At 43.1% G+C, this 18925-nt stretch overlaps 1 protein-coding gene across 1 annotated transcript in view; it reads left to right on the plus strand.

The window, feature by feature from the left end:
* Positions 1–18925, plus strand: part of LOC124021827 (phosphatase and actin regulator 3-like) — a 61431-nt gene that overhangs the window by 19465 nt on the left and 23041 nt on the right. Inside the window, exons 2-3 of the mRNA XM_046336966.1 lie at positions 13073–13237; positions 13856–14020. Coding sequence (XP_046192922.1) covers positions 13073–13237; positions 13856–14020 — 330 coding nt within the window. The remainder of the gene's footprint in view (positions 1–13072; positions 13238–13855; positions 14021–18925) is intronic.

The following is an 18925-nucleotide window of genomic DNA, read 5'->3' on the forward strand; positions in this document are numbered from 1 at the left end:
ATAATTTCTGCAAACCTGTCAGAAACCATCTTAGGGAAACTCATCTGCACGCTCGTTGTCCCCATGAGGGTCTTGACTGCAGTTCGACGTTGTAACCGAATTCAGTGGGTAAATGTCATCTTCAATGGCATGTTGAAGTGTGCTCTCTGTTTCAACTGTACCAGACAGACAGCGTGTATGGTGTCGTGTGGGCTTAGTGGTTTGCTGATGTCAATGTTGTGAACAGAGTGCCCCATGGTGGCAGTGGGGTTATAGTATGGGCAGGCATAAGCTACGGACAACAAACACAATTGCATTTTTATCTATGGCAATTTGAATGCACACGTGACGAGATCCTGAGGCACATTGTCGTGCCATTCATTTGCCGCCATCACCTCCTCATGTTTCAGCATGATAATGCACAGCCCCACATTGCAATGATTTGTACACAATTTCCAGAAGCTGAACATGTGCAAGTTTTTCCATGGCCTTCATATTCACCACACATGTTATGTTTGGGATGCTCTGGATTGAGGTGTATGACAACCTGCTCCAGTTCCCGCCAGTATCCAACAACTTCGCCCAGCCATTGAGGAGTGGGACAACATTCCACAGGCCACAATCAACAGTCTGATCAACTCTATGCGAAGGAGATGTGCAGCGATGCACGAGGCAAGTGGTGGTCACACCAGATACTGACATTAAAAATTATATAAAATTATATATATATCTATCTATATATCTATGGATTTCACATAACTGGGAATACGGATAGGAATCTGTTGATCACTGAAACCTTAAAGTATATATATATATATATCTATATATATATATATATATATATAGAGATATATATATATATATATATATATATATATATATATATATATATATATATATATATACTTTAAGGTTTCAGTGATCAACAGATTCCTATCTGTATTCCCAGTTATGTGAAATCCATAGATTAGTGCATTATGAATTGATTTAAATTGACTGATTTCCTTATGAACTGTAATTCTGTAAAATCTTTGAAATTGTTGTATGTTGCGTTATTTAAAAATATTTTTGGTCAGCGTAATATTATGTGGGCTAAATATACAAATTAAAAAACATATATTCAATATTTTCTTTAAAATATACATATTTTTAGAATGCTAATGTTACGGTCCCTACTGAAACAAAAAAATATTTAATTTCATCATCTTTGAAACATTGAATTAAAACACTGTAGAATTCTGTTCATTCCTATTGAGAACTGCTGTTACTGGGGGGTGCCAATATGGCTGACCGGTGGCTTCAAACCCTCTCAATCATAGGTTGGTGGCACCTTTTAATTGGGGAGAACGGGCTCATGCTAATGGCTGGAGCGGAGTCCATGTGTTTGGTGCCATTCCATTCGCGCCGTTTCAGCCCTTATTAGAAGCCGTCCTCCCCTCAGCATCTTCCACTGCTTTCAATAGACAATTCATAGCATCAGCAATCTGGAGTTTATATACATTATTGGTTGTGACTGTGTTAGGAGAAGGAGGGAGAGAGATTTGAACTGTTGCCTGGGTTTATCGGTCTATATGTACAAACACATGGGTTTGTTCTCCCAACCCACTCAGTTTGTGTATCTGTCTTCTTATGGCAAACCAGACACGTTGCTGACACGCACATTCACCACACACAATGAACGCACACCGCATGCACACGCACACTTGCCATTTGAATACAGTTTTGTACTTACTCTCTGTGAAAGCTAAGCATTTGCTCACTAACACTCACTAACCACTGCCTGCTGTATTCGGTCCAACTGAATGTGCCATGCTCTTATTTGGTGCATGTGTTTGAGTTAAAGCATTGCAATCCAGGCGTTTTTTGTTTTTATACATTTTTATTCAGAGACACTTTAGCTCATAATAAGGTAGTACTGTACTTGCATATAGTGGAGTGACTTTGTCAATATATTATTTTTCACTGCTCAACATATTTCTTACGCTGTTCTTATTTGTGGATGTTAAACCATTATGAATCAGAACCCTTCCACTTACAGTACCAGTCAAAAGTTTGGACACCTACTCATTCTGGTTTTTTTTTTTTTTTTTTTTACTATTCTCTGTATTGTAGAATAATAGTAAAGACATCAACACTACGAGTTAACACCATATGGAATCATGTAATAACCAAAAAAGTGTTTAAACTAATGAAAATATATTTGATTCTTCAAAATAGCCACCCTTTGCCTTGATGACAGCTTTGCACACTGAGCATTCTCTCAATCAACTTCATGAGGTAAATGAATAAAATTTGATTTGAGGTAGTCACCTGGAATGCATTTCAATTAACAGGTGTGCCTTGTTAAAGTTCATTTGTGGAATTTCTCTCCTTTTTAATGCATTTGAGACCATCGGTTGTGTTGTGACAAGGTAGCGGTGGTATACAGAAGATAGCCCTATTTGGCAAAAGACCAAGTCCATATTATGGCAAGAACAGCTCAAAGAACCAAAGAGAAACGACAGTCCATTACTTTGACTGACATTTCATGTCATAATCTGGAAAATGTCAAGAACTTTGAAAGTTTCTACAAGTGCGGTTGCAAAAACCATCAAGCGCTATGATGAAATTGGCTCTCACGAGGACCACCACAGGAAAGGCAGACCCAGAGGTACCTCTGCTGCAGATAATAAGTTCATTTAGAGTTACCAGCCTCAGAAATTGCAGCCCAAATAAATGATTCACGAAGTTCAAGTAATAGACGCATCTCAACATCAACTGTTCAGAGGAGACTTTGCGAATCAGGCCTTCATGGTCGAATTGCTATAAAGAAACCACTACTAATGTAACGCTCGTCTGACGAAGAGGACCAAAGCGCAGCGTGGTACGTGTTCATCATCATTTATTTAAACTGAACACAAACAAAATAACAAAGTGGAACAAAACAAAACAGTTCTCTGGTGCAGACACAAAACAGAAAACCACTACCCACAAAACACAGATGGGAAAAGGCTGCCTAAGTAATGATAGACGGCTGTCCCTGATTGAGAACCATACCTGGCCAAAATATAGAAATCCGAACATAGAATGTCCACCCAAATCACACCCTGACCAAACCAAAATAGAGACATAAAAAGGCTCTCTAAGGTCAGGGCGTGACAACTAAAGGACACCAATAAGAAGAAGAAACTTGCTTGGGCTGAGAAACATGAGCAATGGACTTTAGACCAGTGGAAATCTGTCCTTTTGGTCTAATGATTCCAAATTTACATTTTTGGAAATGTCTGTGAGACGCACAGTAGGTGAACGGATGATCTTAACATACTTGGGAGTGAAGATAAAGCAGCCAACAAGTGCTCAGCATATGCATATGTTTCAACTGCTACACAAATGTGCATAACACACACATACACATTACATTTACATTTACATTTAAGTCATTTAGCAGACGCTCTTATCCAGAGCGACTTACAAATTGGTGCATTCACCTTATGACATCCAGTGGAACAACCACTTTACAATAGTGCATCTAAATATTTTAAGGGGGGGTGAGAAGGATTACTTTATCCTATCCTAGGTATTCCTTAAAGAGGTGGGGTTTCAGGTGTCTCCGGAAGGTGGTGATTGACTCCGCTGTCCTGGCGTCGTGAGGGAGTTTGTTCCACCATTGGGGAGCCAGAGCAGCGAACAGTTTTGACTGAGCTGAGCGGGAACTGTACTTCCTCAGTGGTAGGGAGGCGAGCAGGCCAGAGGTGGATGAACGCAGTGCCCTTATTTGGGTGTAGGGCCTGATCAGAACCTGGAGGTACTGAGGTGCCGTTCCCCTCACAGCTCCGTAGGCAAGCACCATGGTCTTGTAGCGGATGCGAGCTTCAACTGGAAGCCAGTGGAGAGAGCGGAGGAGCGGGGTGACGTGAGAGAACTTGGGAAGCTTGAACACTAGACGGGCTGCGGCGTTCTGGATGAGTTGTAGGGGTTTAATGGCACAGGCAGGGAGCCCAGCCAACAGCGAGTTGCAGTAATCCAGACGGGAGATGACAAGTGCCTGGATTAGGACCTGCGCCGCTTCCTGTGTGAGGCAGGGTCGTACTCTGCGGATGTTGTAGAGCATGAACCTACAGGAACGGGCCACCGCCTTGATGTTAGTTGAGAACGACAGTTTGTTGTCCAGGATCACGCCAAGGTTCTTAGCGCTCTGGGAGGAGGACACAATGGAGTTGTCAACCGTGATGGCGAGATCATGGAACGGGCAGTCCTTCCCCGGGAGGAAGAGCAGCTCCGTCTTGCCGAAGTTCAGCTTGAGGTGGTGATCCGTCATCCACACTGATATGTCTGCCAGACATGCAGAGATGCGATTCGCCACCTGGTCATCAGAAGGGGGAAAGGAGAAGATTAATTGTGTGTCGTCTGCATAGCAATGATAGGAGAGACCATGTGAGGTTATGACAGAGCCAAGTGACTTGGTGTATAGCGAGAATAGGAGAGGGCCTAGAACAGAGCCCTGGGGGACACCAGTGGTGAGAGCGCGTGGTGAGGAGACAGATTCTCGCCACGCCACCTGGTAGGAGCGACCTGTCAGGTAGGACGCAATCCAAGCGTGGGCCGCGCCGGAGATGCCCAACTCGGAGAGGGTGGAGAGGAGGATCTGATGGTTCACAGTATCGAAGGCAGCCGATAGGTCTAGAAGGATGAGAGCAGAGGAGAGAGAGTTAGCTTTAGCGGTGCGGAGCGCCTCCGTGATACAGAGAAGAGCAGTCTCAGTTGAATGACTAGTCTTGAAACCTGACTGATTTGGATCAAGAAGGTCATTCTGAGAGAGATAGCGGGAGAGCTGACCAAGGACGGCACGTTCAAGAGTTTTGGAGAGAAAAGAAAGAAGGGATACTGGTCTGTAGTTGTTGACATCGGAGGGATCGAGTGTAGGTTTTTTCAGAAGGGGTGCAACTCTCGCTCTCTTGAAGACGGAAGGGACGTAGCCAGCGGTCAGGGATAAGTTGATGAGCGAGGTGAGGTAAGGGAGAAGGTCTCCGGAAATGGTCTGGAGAAGAGAGGAGGGGATAGGGTCGAGCGGGCAGGTTGTTGGGCGGCCGGCCGTCACAAGACGCGAGATTTCATCTGGAAAGAGAGGGGAGAAAGAGGTCAGAGCACAGGGTAGGGCAGTGTGAGCAGAACCAGCGGTGTTGTTTGACTTAGCAAACGAGGATCGGATGTCGTCGATCTTCTTTTCAAAATGGTTGACGAAGTCATCTGCAGAGAGGGAGGAGGGGGGGAGGGGGAGGAGGATTCAGGAGGGAGGAGAATGTGGCAAAGAGCTTCCTAGGGTTAGAGGCAGATGCTTGGAATTTAGAGTGGTAGAAAGTGGCTTTAGCAGCAGAGACAGAGGAGGAAATGTAGAGAGGAGGGAGTGAAAGGATGCCAGGTCCGCAGGGAGGCGAGTTTTCCTCCATTTCCGCTCGGCCTTCCGGAGCCCTGTTCTGTGAGCTCGCATTGAGTCGTCAAGCCACGGAGCGGGAGGGGAGGACCGAGCCGGCCTGGAAGATAGGGGACATAGAGAGTCAAAGGATGCAGAAAGGGAGGAGAGGAGGGTTGAGGAGGCAGAATCAGGAGATAGGTTGGAGAAGGTTTGAGCAGAGGGAAGAGATGATAGGATGGAAGAGGAGAGAGTAGCGGGGGAGAGAGAGCGAAGGTTGGGACGGCGCGATACCATCCGAGTAGGGGCAGTGTGGGAAGTGTTGGATGAGAGCGAGAGGGAAAAGGATACAAGGTAGTGGTCGGAGACTTGGAGGGGAGTTGCAATGAGGTTAGTGGAAGAACAGCATCTAGTAAAGATGAGGTCGAGCGTATTGCCTGCCTTGTGAGTAGGGGGGGAAGGTGAGAGGGTGAGGTCAAAAGAGGAGAGGAGTGGAAAGAAGGAGGCAGAGAGGAATGAGTCAAAGGTAGACATGGGAGGTTAAAGTCGCCCAGAACTGTGAGAGGTGAGCCGTCCTCAGGAAAGGAGCTTATCAAGGCATCAAGCTCATTGATGAACTCTCCGAGGGGACCTGGAGGGCGATAAATGATAAGGATGTTAAGCTTGAAAGGGCTGGTAACTGTGACAGCATGAAATTCAAAGGAGGCGATAGACAGATGGGTAAGGGGAGAAAGGGAGAATGACCACATGGGAGAGATAAGGATCCCTATGCCACCACCCCGCTGACCAGAAGCTCTCGGGTGTGCGAGAACACGTGGGCGGACGAAGAGAGAGCAGTAGGAGTAGCAGTGTTATCTGTGGTGATCCATGTTTCTGTCAGTGCCAAGAAGTCGAGGGACTGGAGGGAGGCATAGGCTGAGATGAACTCTGCCTTGTTGGCTGCAGATCGGCAGTTCCAGAGGCTACCGGAGACCTGGAACTCCACGTGGGTCGTGCGCGCTGGGACCACCAGATTAGGGTGGCAGCGGCCACGCGGTGTGGAGCGTTTGTATGGTCTGTGCAGAGAGGAGAGAACAGGGATAGACAGACACATAGTTGACAGGCTACAGAAGAGGCTACGCTAATGCAAGGAGATTGGAATGACAAGTGGACTACACGTCTCGAATGTTCAGAAAGTTAAGCTTACGTAGCAAGAATCTTATTGACTAAAATTATTAAAAATGATACAGTACTGCTGAAGTAGGCTAGCTGGCAGTGGCTGCGTTGTTGACTTTGTAGGCTAGCTGACAGTGGCTGCGTTGTTGACACTACACTAATCAAGTCGTTCCGTTGAGTGTAGTAGTTTCTACAGTGCTGCTATTCGGGGCTAGCTGGCTAGCTAGCAGTGTTGATTACGTTACGTTGCGTTAAAAGAACGACAATAGCTGGCTAGCTAACCTAGAAAATCGCTCTAGACTACACAATTATCTTTGATACACAGACGGCTATGTAGCTAGCTATGTAGCTAGCTATGATCAAACAAATCAAACCGTTGTGCTGTAATGAAATGAAATGAAAAATGTGATACTACCTGTGGAGCGAAGCGGAATGCGACCGGGTTGTTGAGTGCGGAAGTTCTATTCAGTAGACGTTGGCTAGCTGTTGGCTAGCTAGCAGTGTCTCCTACGTTAAGGACGACAAATAGCTGGCTAGCTAACCTCGGTAAATTAAGATAATCACTCTAAGACTACACGCTCTAAACTACACAATTATCTTGGATACGAAGACAGCAAAGACAACTATGTCGCTAGCTAACACTACACTAATCAAGTCGTTCAGTTGAGTGTAATAGTTTCTACAGTGCTGCTATTCGGTAGACGGTGGACGTTTGCTAGCTGGCTAGCTGCTGGGCAGATAGCAGTGTAGACTACGTTAGGACGACGAAATACGAAGTTGCAATAGAAGTGCTACACCCAAACACTTCTGCATGCACACACATACACACACGTTTTCATCTTTCAGGCATTGACCTAAATCAGTGGAATAACTGCAATCAATTACACAAGAGCACACACCCACCTGAGCCTGCTAGTGTACAACTGCCAAGTAGACCGAAACCACCACCATTCACAAGAAATCTGAAAACCTAAAGTATGTGGTGCTGTATTCATTACAATGCAATTACATTTTCAGGGGGCAGACTTGTCCATTAGTCAGTATTCGTTTTTCTTTTTAATGTCCTGCATCCTCTTTTTATATGTTTAGTCACGGACATGAACAGACACTTGACTATTTGAAACCAGAGAGCTGAGGGTGCTCTCTCGATACAAATCTGTTCTTAGTGCCTGAGCCTATTGTGTGAGTGACACGAGTTGGGCACAAAAGACACTTTTAGCATGACTAGCTACATCCAACTGGTTTAATCTGTTTGCTTTCAGGGAGATGCTGGATCCTTAAGGTGGTATGATCCGTGTGTGTTTTGCGTGCGTGCCTGTGTGCGAGAGGGAGAGTGTTACAAACACTTACAATTAGGAGTGTGCCTCTGTTTTTTGCCTGTTAGGCTCTGATCTTACTGTGTGTGTGAATTGATTTCCTTTCTATTTCCTTGTCAAAGACCAGCCATGGTCAGTGTGTACAGTACACTTCCAAAAGGGCTGTCCATATTAGGATAACTATTTTGGGTTCCTTGTACTGTAGAACCCTCTGTGGAAAGGGTTTTACAGGGAACCCTAAAGCGTTCTACCTGGAACCAAAAAGTGTTCTTCAAGGAGTTCTCCTGTTGCGACAGCCAAAGAACCGTTTTAGGTTCTAGATGGCACCTTTTTTTTCTCCTAAGAGTGTACAGGTGTAGGATCTTAATTTGAACCAGTTTGCTCCTGCAGGAAAATAATCCTGCAGCAACAGGAAATGTGGATTAACATTCATAGAAATGTTTGTAGGTGTTGATACATTTTTTTTTGTTAGGGCAAATCAAGTCTGAAATTTCAAATTGGAATTACAAACTTTAGAAGCCTTTTTAACTCAAATACAGCAATAAAAAGAGTGATCAAATTAAGATCGTATGTTACGTGATTTAACCTTAAAGCAGCATGCCAGGTTCAGGCCATGAGACAAATTGTGGGTGCGTGTACATGTGTTTGCGTGTATACATCAGTGTTTGTGTACGGCATATGCATATGCCTTGTGTGTATAAAAACCAACGTAGTGCTTATCCTATGCAGATACAAGACAAAGGGCAGAAATAAGCCTCCTCGAAAAGACATACAAACAGGACTTGATCCTAAGTGTTTCTTTGTGAGGCTGCCTGCAGTAGTCGGTCTATTTGTGTACTCCCCCACCAGTCCTCATTCTTAACTCGAACATATGGTAACAAACAAGGCCCTCGGGCACTTACTATTGGCTGCTCTCATTGCTGACATTGTTTCTTAAAGCTAGTAGCCCACACATCTGAGAATACACCACATAAGGCCGGGTTCTCAGACTCCGGAATAACTGAGTTATTCAGCTGATTTAGGTAAGTCTACTCCTGAACTGAAAAGCATATTCAATGCAGAATCTCTTTAAGTCTAGGCCGTATTCATAAAGCGTCTCAAAGTAGGATTGCCTTTAGATCGGTGCCTTTTTTATATCCTAATTAATTAAGATTACACAGACACCGGGAACCTGATCCTAGATCGACACTCCTACTCTATGAATACGGGCCAAGGAGTAGAATACATGTAGTTGATATTTGTGATATTGCTCAATCTCACATGCAACATCCACTCACCCATTGACTTTGCATAATGATGCAACTCAAAATAGCTTTGTATGGAAGGGTCTACTGTTTAGTCATTTGTTTATTGGGAGTTTGATACATTTTTATTCCCTGTAACTATATTTGCCATTTATACAATGTTATCGTTCAGTGTTAAGCAATAGCAAAGATCTAAGTGATGCATTGACCAACCAGTTGCTAGTGTGGACACTCCACTCTTCATAGAGACCAGCTGGCTCTGAACTCTGCACCTTCCTTTTGATGTAGGTGCTCTCTCGTCTCGATCAGATCACAGTCCCTCTTAAATTACTGTGCGGCTGCTCACTAGGAAGCATAGACACAGTCAGTCTTTCTCTCTCTGTGAGTTCTGGTAGTTAGCTGTGTGCTCTGATTGTGGCCGCCCCGTAGGCGGTAGGCCATGGACAGATGGCAGCAAAGTTGCAGTGCCGGGGGTGTGTGTGTGTGTGTGTGTGTGTGTGTGTGTGTGTGTGTGTGTGTAACTGAGGAGGTTAGCTGGCATGGCAGTGGGTAAGGAGGTGGACTGTTCAAGGGCACATTGTTAGTCCCCTGGTGAAGGAAAAATGGGGTGATGGAAAGTAGCTTTGAACAGGAGTCAGGACTGAACTGAGAAGACCCTGAATCCCAAATCAACTGCTAGCCCCTACCCCCTATACACTTGGATATATCTGAGACAATTGGATAGGTGAAAGTGATATGGTGACAATTCCACCTGGCCTATCAGAGGGCATGATGAAGCCATTGACACACATACATTTCTAGACACAGCCATATCCTGAGCTGTGAATAGATTTCTGGAATTTTTTTTGATCCATTAGTTTTCACTGTGGGATTGGAGCCATGTTACTCTACAAGTAGCCTCTGTCGAGTCCCCAACAGCCAGATGTTCCGGTTTTCAGGGGAAATGGAAAGATCCTGTGACACTCCATCTTAACTCCTCCGCATTTACTGGATTGGATGAACAGTGCAGAAGAGAACCTCCCCCGACTATCTTTTTTTTCTTCTTCTCTACAAAGCCCAGTATGTAGGGGATCTAGGTTCAGGCATGTCTTTTACACCTGCTACGTTAGGTTACTCTACAAGCTGTGTGTCTGACCTCCACCGACTGACATTGCACCACAAAGTGCACTTCAACAATGCCCTTGTAATACGGACATACGGCTGTTTTTATAATAGAATTGCACCTATAAACAGCCCACCTTTCAATTCCACCTTAGGACAGCAGACGTTAGGTACAACCGTGTCTGTCATACTATGTCAGTCATGTTTTATGTCTGTTGACTTTTGTCATTAGATAGACAGTTGTAAATTCATTCCAATTATTTGTTGGAGATTTAGTGTTATGTATGAGTGTGATATGGCAGGTTAAGTAGGACCAAATACAGAGCAGGGTCATGTTCATTGGGGCACACAACTGAGAACATTTTGATTTAATGATTTGCAAATTCAAGTAGTCCCTCCTGGTATTTGTCAGTTTTCTTCTGTTTGGTGCCAAATGAACACAACTCTGGTCTTCAAGTGTGTGAAAAGTGAGGGAGTTACCATTGTAACTAATTCCACAATTTGAAGAACCCTTACCACAGCATCCACACTAAAGGGTTACAACATAATAAGGCCTAATTCAAGTATTATTTATTTCATTGTTTTATTGTGACGGTACAGCAGTAACCTCTCACAACACTGTCAGTCACGCATGAAAATATCTATTTTGCTCTATCTGACCGTCACACTTGATTGTGCACTTGGCCTTGAATCAAAAATACACTAAGTCACAGGAAAAGCAATAAAGCAATAAAGATAGCTACGTCTACCCCCCCCCCCCCCCCCAAAATACTAACATTTTAAATGTTAAAATATTTAGAATCTGTCCTCTCATATTTCCATGAGTGACTATCATTATGACATTTGCTTTGTTCTCCTTACTTCGTCAGCAAAAGACTACAGGATGAGTGGCTGGCTGTGGAGCTATACAGAGCAGGCTTGCTGGTTACAATTCCGGTTTTGAATTTGCTGACAGCATTGTTTAACAGGGTGGGGTTCCTCCCCAGTGACATGCAGAAGCACAGTGGTTTAGTAGAATTGGACTATTTATCGAATCCCTGAGTTTAGTAGTCTATGATTCTTTATTGAATCCTCAGTAACATGGCGACTGTCTACATAATAGAAAACATCTAGCAAGTCTGAGAACTAGAATAATTTATGCACAATATACTATGAAAATCATTGGACTCATGCTGCAAACAATTAAAATTCCCCTTTTATCCCCACAAAATGTATTTCATCTAAACTTTACAGTTGGGAGTGTTCCAGACTTCTCGTGCTTGTATAGGCTGTTAGTATGCTCATCTAATACACACTGTTGGACTGCAAAGAAAAGGTGTGCTGCCTAAACACGATACATGGATTTAATTAATCCAAAGTTTACGTCAGCATATTCATTTAAATAGTATTGGTCATCATGGACCTTTTCATGATGGAAATGTATCATTTTTATAATATATATCTATCCATCCCCATCCTTTGGGGAAAAAAAATACTGAGCTTTCTCCAAATTCAATGTTATGTGACTACATTTAAAACATACTTGATATACATTATGAATTGCTGGACTCTGATTGGCTGCTGGAGATTCTCCTTCCGTATGGCAACAGCCTGGAATCCCCCCCCCCCCCTCTACTCCTGTCCCCCCCCTCCCCTTTTCTACTCACAGACCTCCTCCACGCTGCTTACCCTCTTCCTTGGGTGCACTTGGACTGCTCTGCCTCCGAGGGGGCTCCTCTCCACCGACTGACTGCAGCATCTGGATGTGGTCACCATGGCAACAGCCATGGTCCCACCCCCCATTCTCCTCGTCCCCCCCTTTTCTAAGCTCGCTGTGCTAATGCTCGCCGCTGCACGTCTTCAGGCTTGACCTGGATTCCGTGGTGTGCTGGTGTTTCCCCATTTATTTGGGGTCCAATGCCAGAGCCTGCTCCTCCCCCACATCCCATCCCCAGGCCATGAGTTTGTAAGAATAGAGAATATCGTGTCGCTTACAGCATCGGGGCTCTATCCACCCTCCCTCTCTCCCACTCTACTCACACAGAGCCTCAGTGAACTGAGGTCATTTCCCCGTTTTGATTAAACTGCCACCTCTGCTGAATAAAGAAACCAAAATGTCTGCCTCCTGTCTGTTCCTGTTGTAGTGGGTTTAGTCACACTTTTTCCGCTTGGATTTTTTTCTGGTCTATTTACTGTAAATTTTAATATATGCCCTCTGTTTGTTTGAGATTGAATGTTAATTCAAACATGACAGTCCGAACACATGTAAGTCAGTATAGCTGTTGTGTGGGCGCGTGGCCCTGTCTTTCATTGAAACCCATGTTCCCTTCTGATGTTGAGGAGCTCTTGATGTGGGAATGTCAAATCAGTCACCACAGTCAGTTCATCACATCGGACTAATCGATGGAGCAAGATTATCAGCGACGCAGTTTTCCTGTACATACTCTGCTTATGCCTTCATGAGAAACGTGTTTGGGATGATGCACCTGCTCTTTCCCTTGTGAGCTGTGGCTTTTCTATTTGGTTCTTGCTGTAGGGTTTCTCCGCTCAAGTCTCAAAGGGGAAAACCATATGAGACATAGGGATGGCACGTTCTCGATGTTCATAAACTATTCTCTCTTTTTTTATTTCTATTGAATTGAAATAAGTTTCATTTACTTAATGCATTGAGTGAACAAAGACACCATGGTATGATTTGCCAAACCATGAAATTCTCATATATGATGGGATTATTTGCATATTTAAATGTTAACACATTACTTTCCTCCTACCCATGCCTCTCTTCACCCATCTCTCCACATCCCTGTCTATACCCCTTCCTTCCTTACTCTGTTCCTCCTCTCTTTTTTTTCTCTCTCTTGTCTCTCCGTCCTCCCTGTCTACCCCCACACCTCTCGCCCTGGTTGCAGTGGAGGTGATGGACCAGCAGAGGGTTCTGCATAGTGGCTGCCTGGTATCGGGGGTGCACACCCCGCCCATCCGCCGCAACAGCAAGCTGGCGAGTCTGGGGCGCATCTTCAAACCCTGGAAGTGGAGGAAAAAGAAAAACGAGAAGCTGAAGCAGAGCTCCACAGGTGAGAGACCATCGGTAAACTACACACACGCACACTCACCTTTTCCTTTTCCCTACCAAATTAGGCCAGGCATAGCATATTATGAGTAAAAGCACTTGGGTAATATCCCAACTATTTAAAATGGCTTTCTCGCTCTGTCAACTTATTATGACCCCAAATAGAACTTTTGCATATTGGTCTCAAGTTTTGTCAGATCAGTACATGGTCATGAAAGAAAGGAAATGAGGAAAGGAAGGCATTTTAGTATATATGGATATAATGTAGTCATGTCTCCTTAAACAGATGGGTTGCTACCCACATTAACAATGTTCCAACATACACATGCCAGAACAGGCTGGTGGGAGGAGCTATATGAGGACGGTGCATTGTAATGGATTGAATGGTACAGTATCAAACATGTCAAACATATGGAAACCACATTTCAGTCGTTAGAATGAGCCTGTCCTCCTATAGCTCCTCCCACCAGCCTCCTCTGACACACAGCATAGTGCTGTTGCCCTAGGACTGGGATTCCCCAAGAATAGTAGTCATGCTATGGAGATGGTGAGTGTGAAATAGAGGGTAAACATGGTTGTAAAACTAAGCTGTGTATGTTGTCTCTCTATGTTCTCCATGCAGATGTGGCATTGTCCAGTGGGTGTCTCTCTCCAGAGCCCGGTTCCCCCTTGCAGGGCCCCTCAGATGGGACATGTATGTTGGGGGGGTTTGGAGGGTCGCTCAATGCCACTCTCACAGTCAGCAGTGTGGAGTATTTGGGCCCCGAAGAGGAACTCCCCCCGCCAGGTAGGACAGCCCACCTCCATGAAAAACTAAGGCTTAATCCCAAATTGTTGCCTAGATCCTACGCTTTATGCACTTGTGGAGATCTAAGAAGATTTGATTGGTATAATGAAGTTTCTACCTCTTAGCCTATCATAGGGCAAGGTTGAGCTATAGTCCTCACCATATATTTGGACAGTGAAGTTAAATGTTTTAAATTTGGCTCTATACTCCAGCATTTTGCATTCAAGATGACATTTTGAACATGAGGCAAAAGTATCGAATGTCACCTTTTCCAAGTCCTCCTTTCAAAGAAGATAGTGGCAAGAGAATGTATGTGAACCCTTTGGAATTACCTGGATTTCTGCATAAATTGGTCATCAAATTTGATCTGATCTTCATCTAAGTTACAACAATAGACAAACAGTGTGCTTAAACTAATAGACAAATTATTGTATTTTTCTTGTCTATATTGAATACATAATTTAAACATTCACAGTGTAGGTTGGGAAAATTGTGAACCCCTAGGCTAATGACTTCTCCAAAAGCTAATTGGCATCGAGTCAGCTAACCTGGAGTCCAATCAATGAGACGAGATTGGAGTTGTTGGTTGAAGCTGCCTTGCCCTATAAAAAAACCCACACAAAATGTGTGTTTGCTATTCACAAGAAGCATTGCCTGATGTGAACCATGCCTCGAACAAAAGAGATCTCCGAAGACCTAAGATTAAGAAGTGTTGACTTGCATGAAGCTGGAAAGGGTTACAAAAGTATCTCTAAAAGCCTTTATGTTCATCAGTCCACGGTAAGACAAAAAGTTCAGCACTGTTGCTACTCTCCCTAGGAGTGGCCGTCCTGTAAAGATGTCTGCAAGAGCACAGTGCAGAATGCCCAGTGAAGTAGTAGTAGAATGTCAGCTAAAGACTTGTCCTCTGAAACATGCTAACATCTCCGTTGACGAGTCTGCGATACGTAAAACACTAAACAAGAATGGTATTCATGGTGGGCCACCACGGAAGAAGCCACAGCTGTCCAAAAAACATTGCTGCACGTCTGAAGTTTGAAGATATGCAACTGGATGTTCCACAGTGCTACTGGCAAAATATTCTGTGGACAGATGAAACTACAGTCAAGTTGTTTTGGAAGGAACACAAAACACTGTGGAGAAAAGGCACAGCACGCTAACATCAAAACCTCGTCCCAACTGTAAAATATGGTGGAGGGAGCATCATGGTTTGGGGCTGCCTCTGGGCCTGGACAGCTTGCTATCATCGACAGAAAACTTGGGAATTCATTTTAGCCTAACATTCTCCTGCAAAATGTCTATCTGTTTGCCAATTGAAGCTCAACAGAAGTTTGGTGACGCGACAGGACAACGACCCAAAACAAAGTAAATCAACAACAGAATGGCGTCCTTCTGTAGCTCAGTTGGTAGAGCATGGCGCTTGTAACGCCAGGGTAGTGGGTTCGATCCCCGGGACCAGCCATACGTAGAATGTATGCACACATGACTGTAAGTCGCTTTGGATAAAAGCATCTGCTAAATGGCATATATTATTATATTATTATATATTATTATTATATATATTCAACATAAGAAAATACACATTCTGGAGTGGCCCAGTCAGAGACCTGACCTCAACCCGATTGAGATGCTTTGGCATGACCTCGAGAGCAGTTCACACCAGATATCCCAAGAATATTGCTGAACCGAAACAGTTTTGTAAAGAGGAATGGTCCAAAATTCCTCCTGACCGTTGTACAGCGTTGATCCATAACTACAAAACGTTTGGTTAAGGTTATTGCTCTCAAAGGAGGGTCAACTAGTTATTAAATCCAAGGGTACATACTTTTCCCACCCTACACTGTGAATGTGTACACGGTGTGTTCAATAAAGACATGCAAGCGTATAATTGTTTATTAGTTTAAGCAGACTGTGTTTGTCTATTGTTGTGACCTAGATGAAGATCCGATCAAATTTGATGACCAATTTATGCAGAAATCCAGGTATTTCCAAAGGGTTCACATACTTGTTCTTGCCACTATAATGACACAGGATAGGGTAGTCGCAGCAGTATGATGAAGTCTAAAATCATCCGTATTGCTTTCGCCTATCCAGCTTAGAGGGTGACTGATGTTTTTTGGGGGGTCCGATTCCTCGACCCCCAAAAGAATTTGGGACCAAACTTAGCGATACCGATATCTGCCGAGATTCTATTTTATGCCAGAGAAATTAAAAAGTTACATTTTACACATGGAATTCATATAAATTGCCATCCAAAACAGCAATTGTCCAAGAAATATGTGTACAATGTGGGTTTCTTACATTGTGTAATTAAAGACACATCATGATATTGGCCACAAGTGTTCAAATCAGCATGAGATTCACTTTTTTTGTCCTATTTACTGAAAGGCAGTTATCGGTGGAGTTATCTACTGATATAGCGGTAAAATAATTTCTTAACTTCATCTGAAATAGGTGCCGGTACTGTTTATATTTAGGTGCAGGAGCTCCATAATACTTTTGAACAGGAGCTCAAGCAGTAGGAAATGTAAGGTGTCGGTACTCAGCTCCTGTCCAAGTCAAGCACTGGGTAAAAGGCCAATATCGGCCGATAATATTGGTGAACCAATATATTGGTCGGGCTCCAATCCAGTTAGATTCATTTTTGAGTAATCACTGTGAGGGGGCCATGGAATTTGACTAAATCCTTCAGTGTTTATTTTTTAGGCATATCAAGGGGATTTAGAAAACAATGTTATAACCACCATTTTATTTTTTGGAAACAATTACGTTTTGACAACTTTACCATAGACTATTACAATATACAGTACCAGTCAAAAGTTTGGATACACCTACGTATTAAAGTTTCCTTTAAATTTGTACTATTTTCTACATTGAAGAATAATAGTGAAGACATCAAAACAATGAAATAATACATCATGTAGTAACCAAAACATTGTTAAACAAGTCAAAGTACATTTTTATATTTGAAATTCTTCAAAGTAGCCACCCTTTGCCTTGATCACAGCTTTGCACACGCTTGGCATTCTCTCAACCAGTTTTATGAGGTAGTCAACTAGAATGAATTTCAATTAACAGGTGTGCCTTAAGTTAACTATAGGAATTTCTTTCCTTCTGAATGCGTTTGAGCCATTCAGTTGTGTTGTGACAAGGTATACAGAAGATAGCCATATATGGTAAAATAGTCCATATTGTGGCAAGAACACCGCAAAGAGAAATGAGTCCATCATTACTATAAGACATGAAGGTCAGTCCGTATGGAAAATTTCAAGAACTTTGAAAGTTTCTTCAAGTGCAGTTGCAAAAACCATCCAGCGCTATGATGAAACTGGCTTTCATGAGGACCGCCACAGGAAAGGAAGACTGCAGAGGATAAGTTCATTAGAGTTAACAGCCTCAGAAACTGCAGCCCAAATAAATGCCTCACAGAGTTCAAGTAAGACACATCTCAACATCAAATGTTCAGAGGAGACTGCGTGAATCAGGCATTCATGGGCAAATTTCTGCAAAGAAACCACTACTGAAGGACACCAATAAGAAGAGACTTGTTTGGGCCAACAAACACGAGCAATGGACATTAGACCGGTGGAAATCTGTCATTTTGGTCTGAGTTAAAATTGGAGATTTTTGGTTCCAACCTCCATCTCTTAGGATGATCTCCGCATTTTTCGTTCCCACTGTGAATCACGGTATGATGGTGTGTGGGTGCTTTGCTGGTGACATTGTCAGTGAACTCCTTCAAGACTGTTGGAAAATAATTCCAGGTGAACTTGGTTGAGAGAATGCCAAGAGTGCAAAGCTGTCAAAGCAAAGGGTGACTACTTTGAAGAATCTCAAATATAAAAAAGATTTTGATTTGTTGAACTACATGATTCCATGTGTAATTTCATAGTTTGATGTCTTCACAATGTAGAAAATAGTAAAAATAAAGAAAAGCCATGGAATGAGTAGGTGTGTCCAAACTTATTTTAATGGACAAAAAAAAGCTTTTTTTTCAAAAACAAGGACATTTCTATGTGACCCCAAACTTTTGAATGGTAATGTATAAGAAAAGCTTTTTTTTTTGTCCATTAAAATTGATCAGAAATACTGAGTCGACATTGTTAATGTTGTAAATGACTATTGTAGCTGGAAACGGCTTTTATTTTACTTTTTTAAATAGAATTACGTAAATGGGCATCTGGCAGCTTCATTAAATAGTACCTGTAAAACACCCGTCTCAACGTTAACAGTGAAGAGGCGACTCCGGGATGCTGGCCTTCTAGGCAGAGTTGCAAAGAAAAAGCCATATCTCAGACTGGCCAATGAAAAGGTTAAGATGGGCAAAAGAACACAAATACTAGACAGAGGCACTCTGCCTAGAAGGCCAGCATCCCGGAGTCACCTCTTTACTGTTGACGTTGAGACTGTAATCAAACCCACAAATGCTGATGCTCCAGGTACTAAACTAGTCTAAAGAAAGCCAGTTTTAGTGTTTCTTTTAATCAGAACAACAGTTTTCAGCTGTGCTAACATAATTGGAAAAGGGTTTTCTAATGATCAATTAGCCTTTTAAAATTATAAACTTGGATTAGCTAACACAACGTGCCATTGGAATACTGGAGTAATGGTTGCTGATAATTGGCCTCAGTACGCCTATGTAGATATTCCATAAAAAATCTGCCGTTTCCAGCTTCAATAGTCATGTACAACATTAACAATGTCTACGCTGTATTTCTGATCAAGTTGATATTATGTTAATGGACAAAAAATTTGCTTTTCTTTCAAAAACAAGGACATTTCTAAGTGACCCTAAACTTTTGATCGGTTGAGTGTGTTTCTTATAAATATGATTCACAGCGGCTATTTTAGATGTATAAAAGTCCCTCAAAATGAACCACATGATACTTCCATGACCCACTAGGG

This window comes from Oncorhynchus gorbuscha, linkage group LG03, assembly GCF_021184085.1.
Source record: "Oncorhynchus gorbuscha isolate QuinsamMale2020 ecotype Even-year linkage group LG03, OgorEven_v1.0, whole genome shotgun sequence".
NCBI lineage: Eukaryota > Metazoa > Chordata > Actinopteri > Salmoniformes > Salmonidae > Oncorhynchus > Oncorhynchus gorbuscha.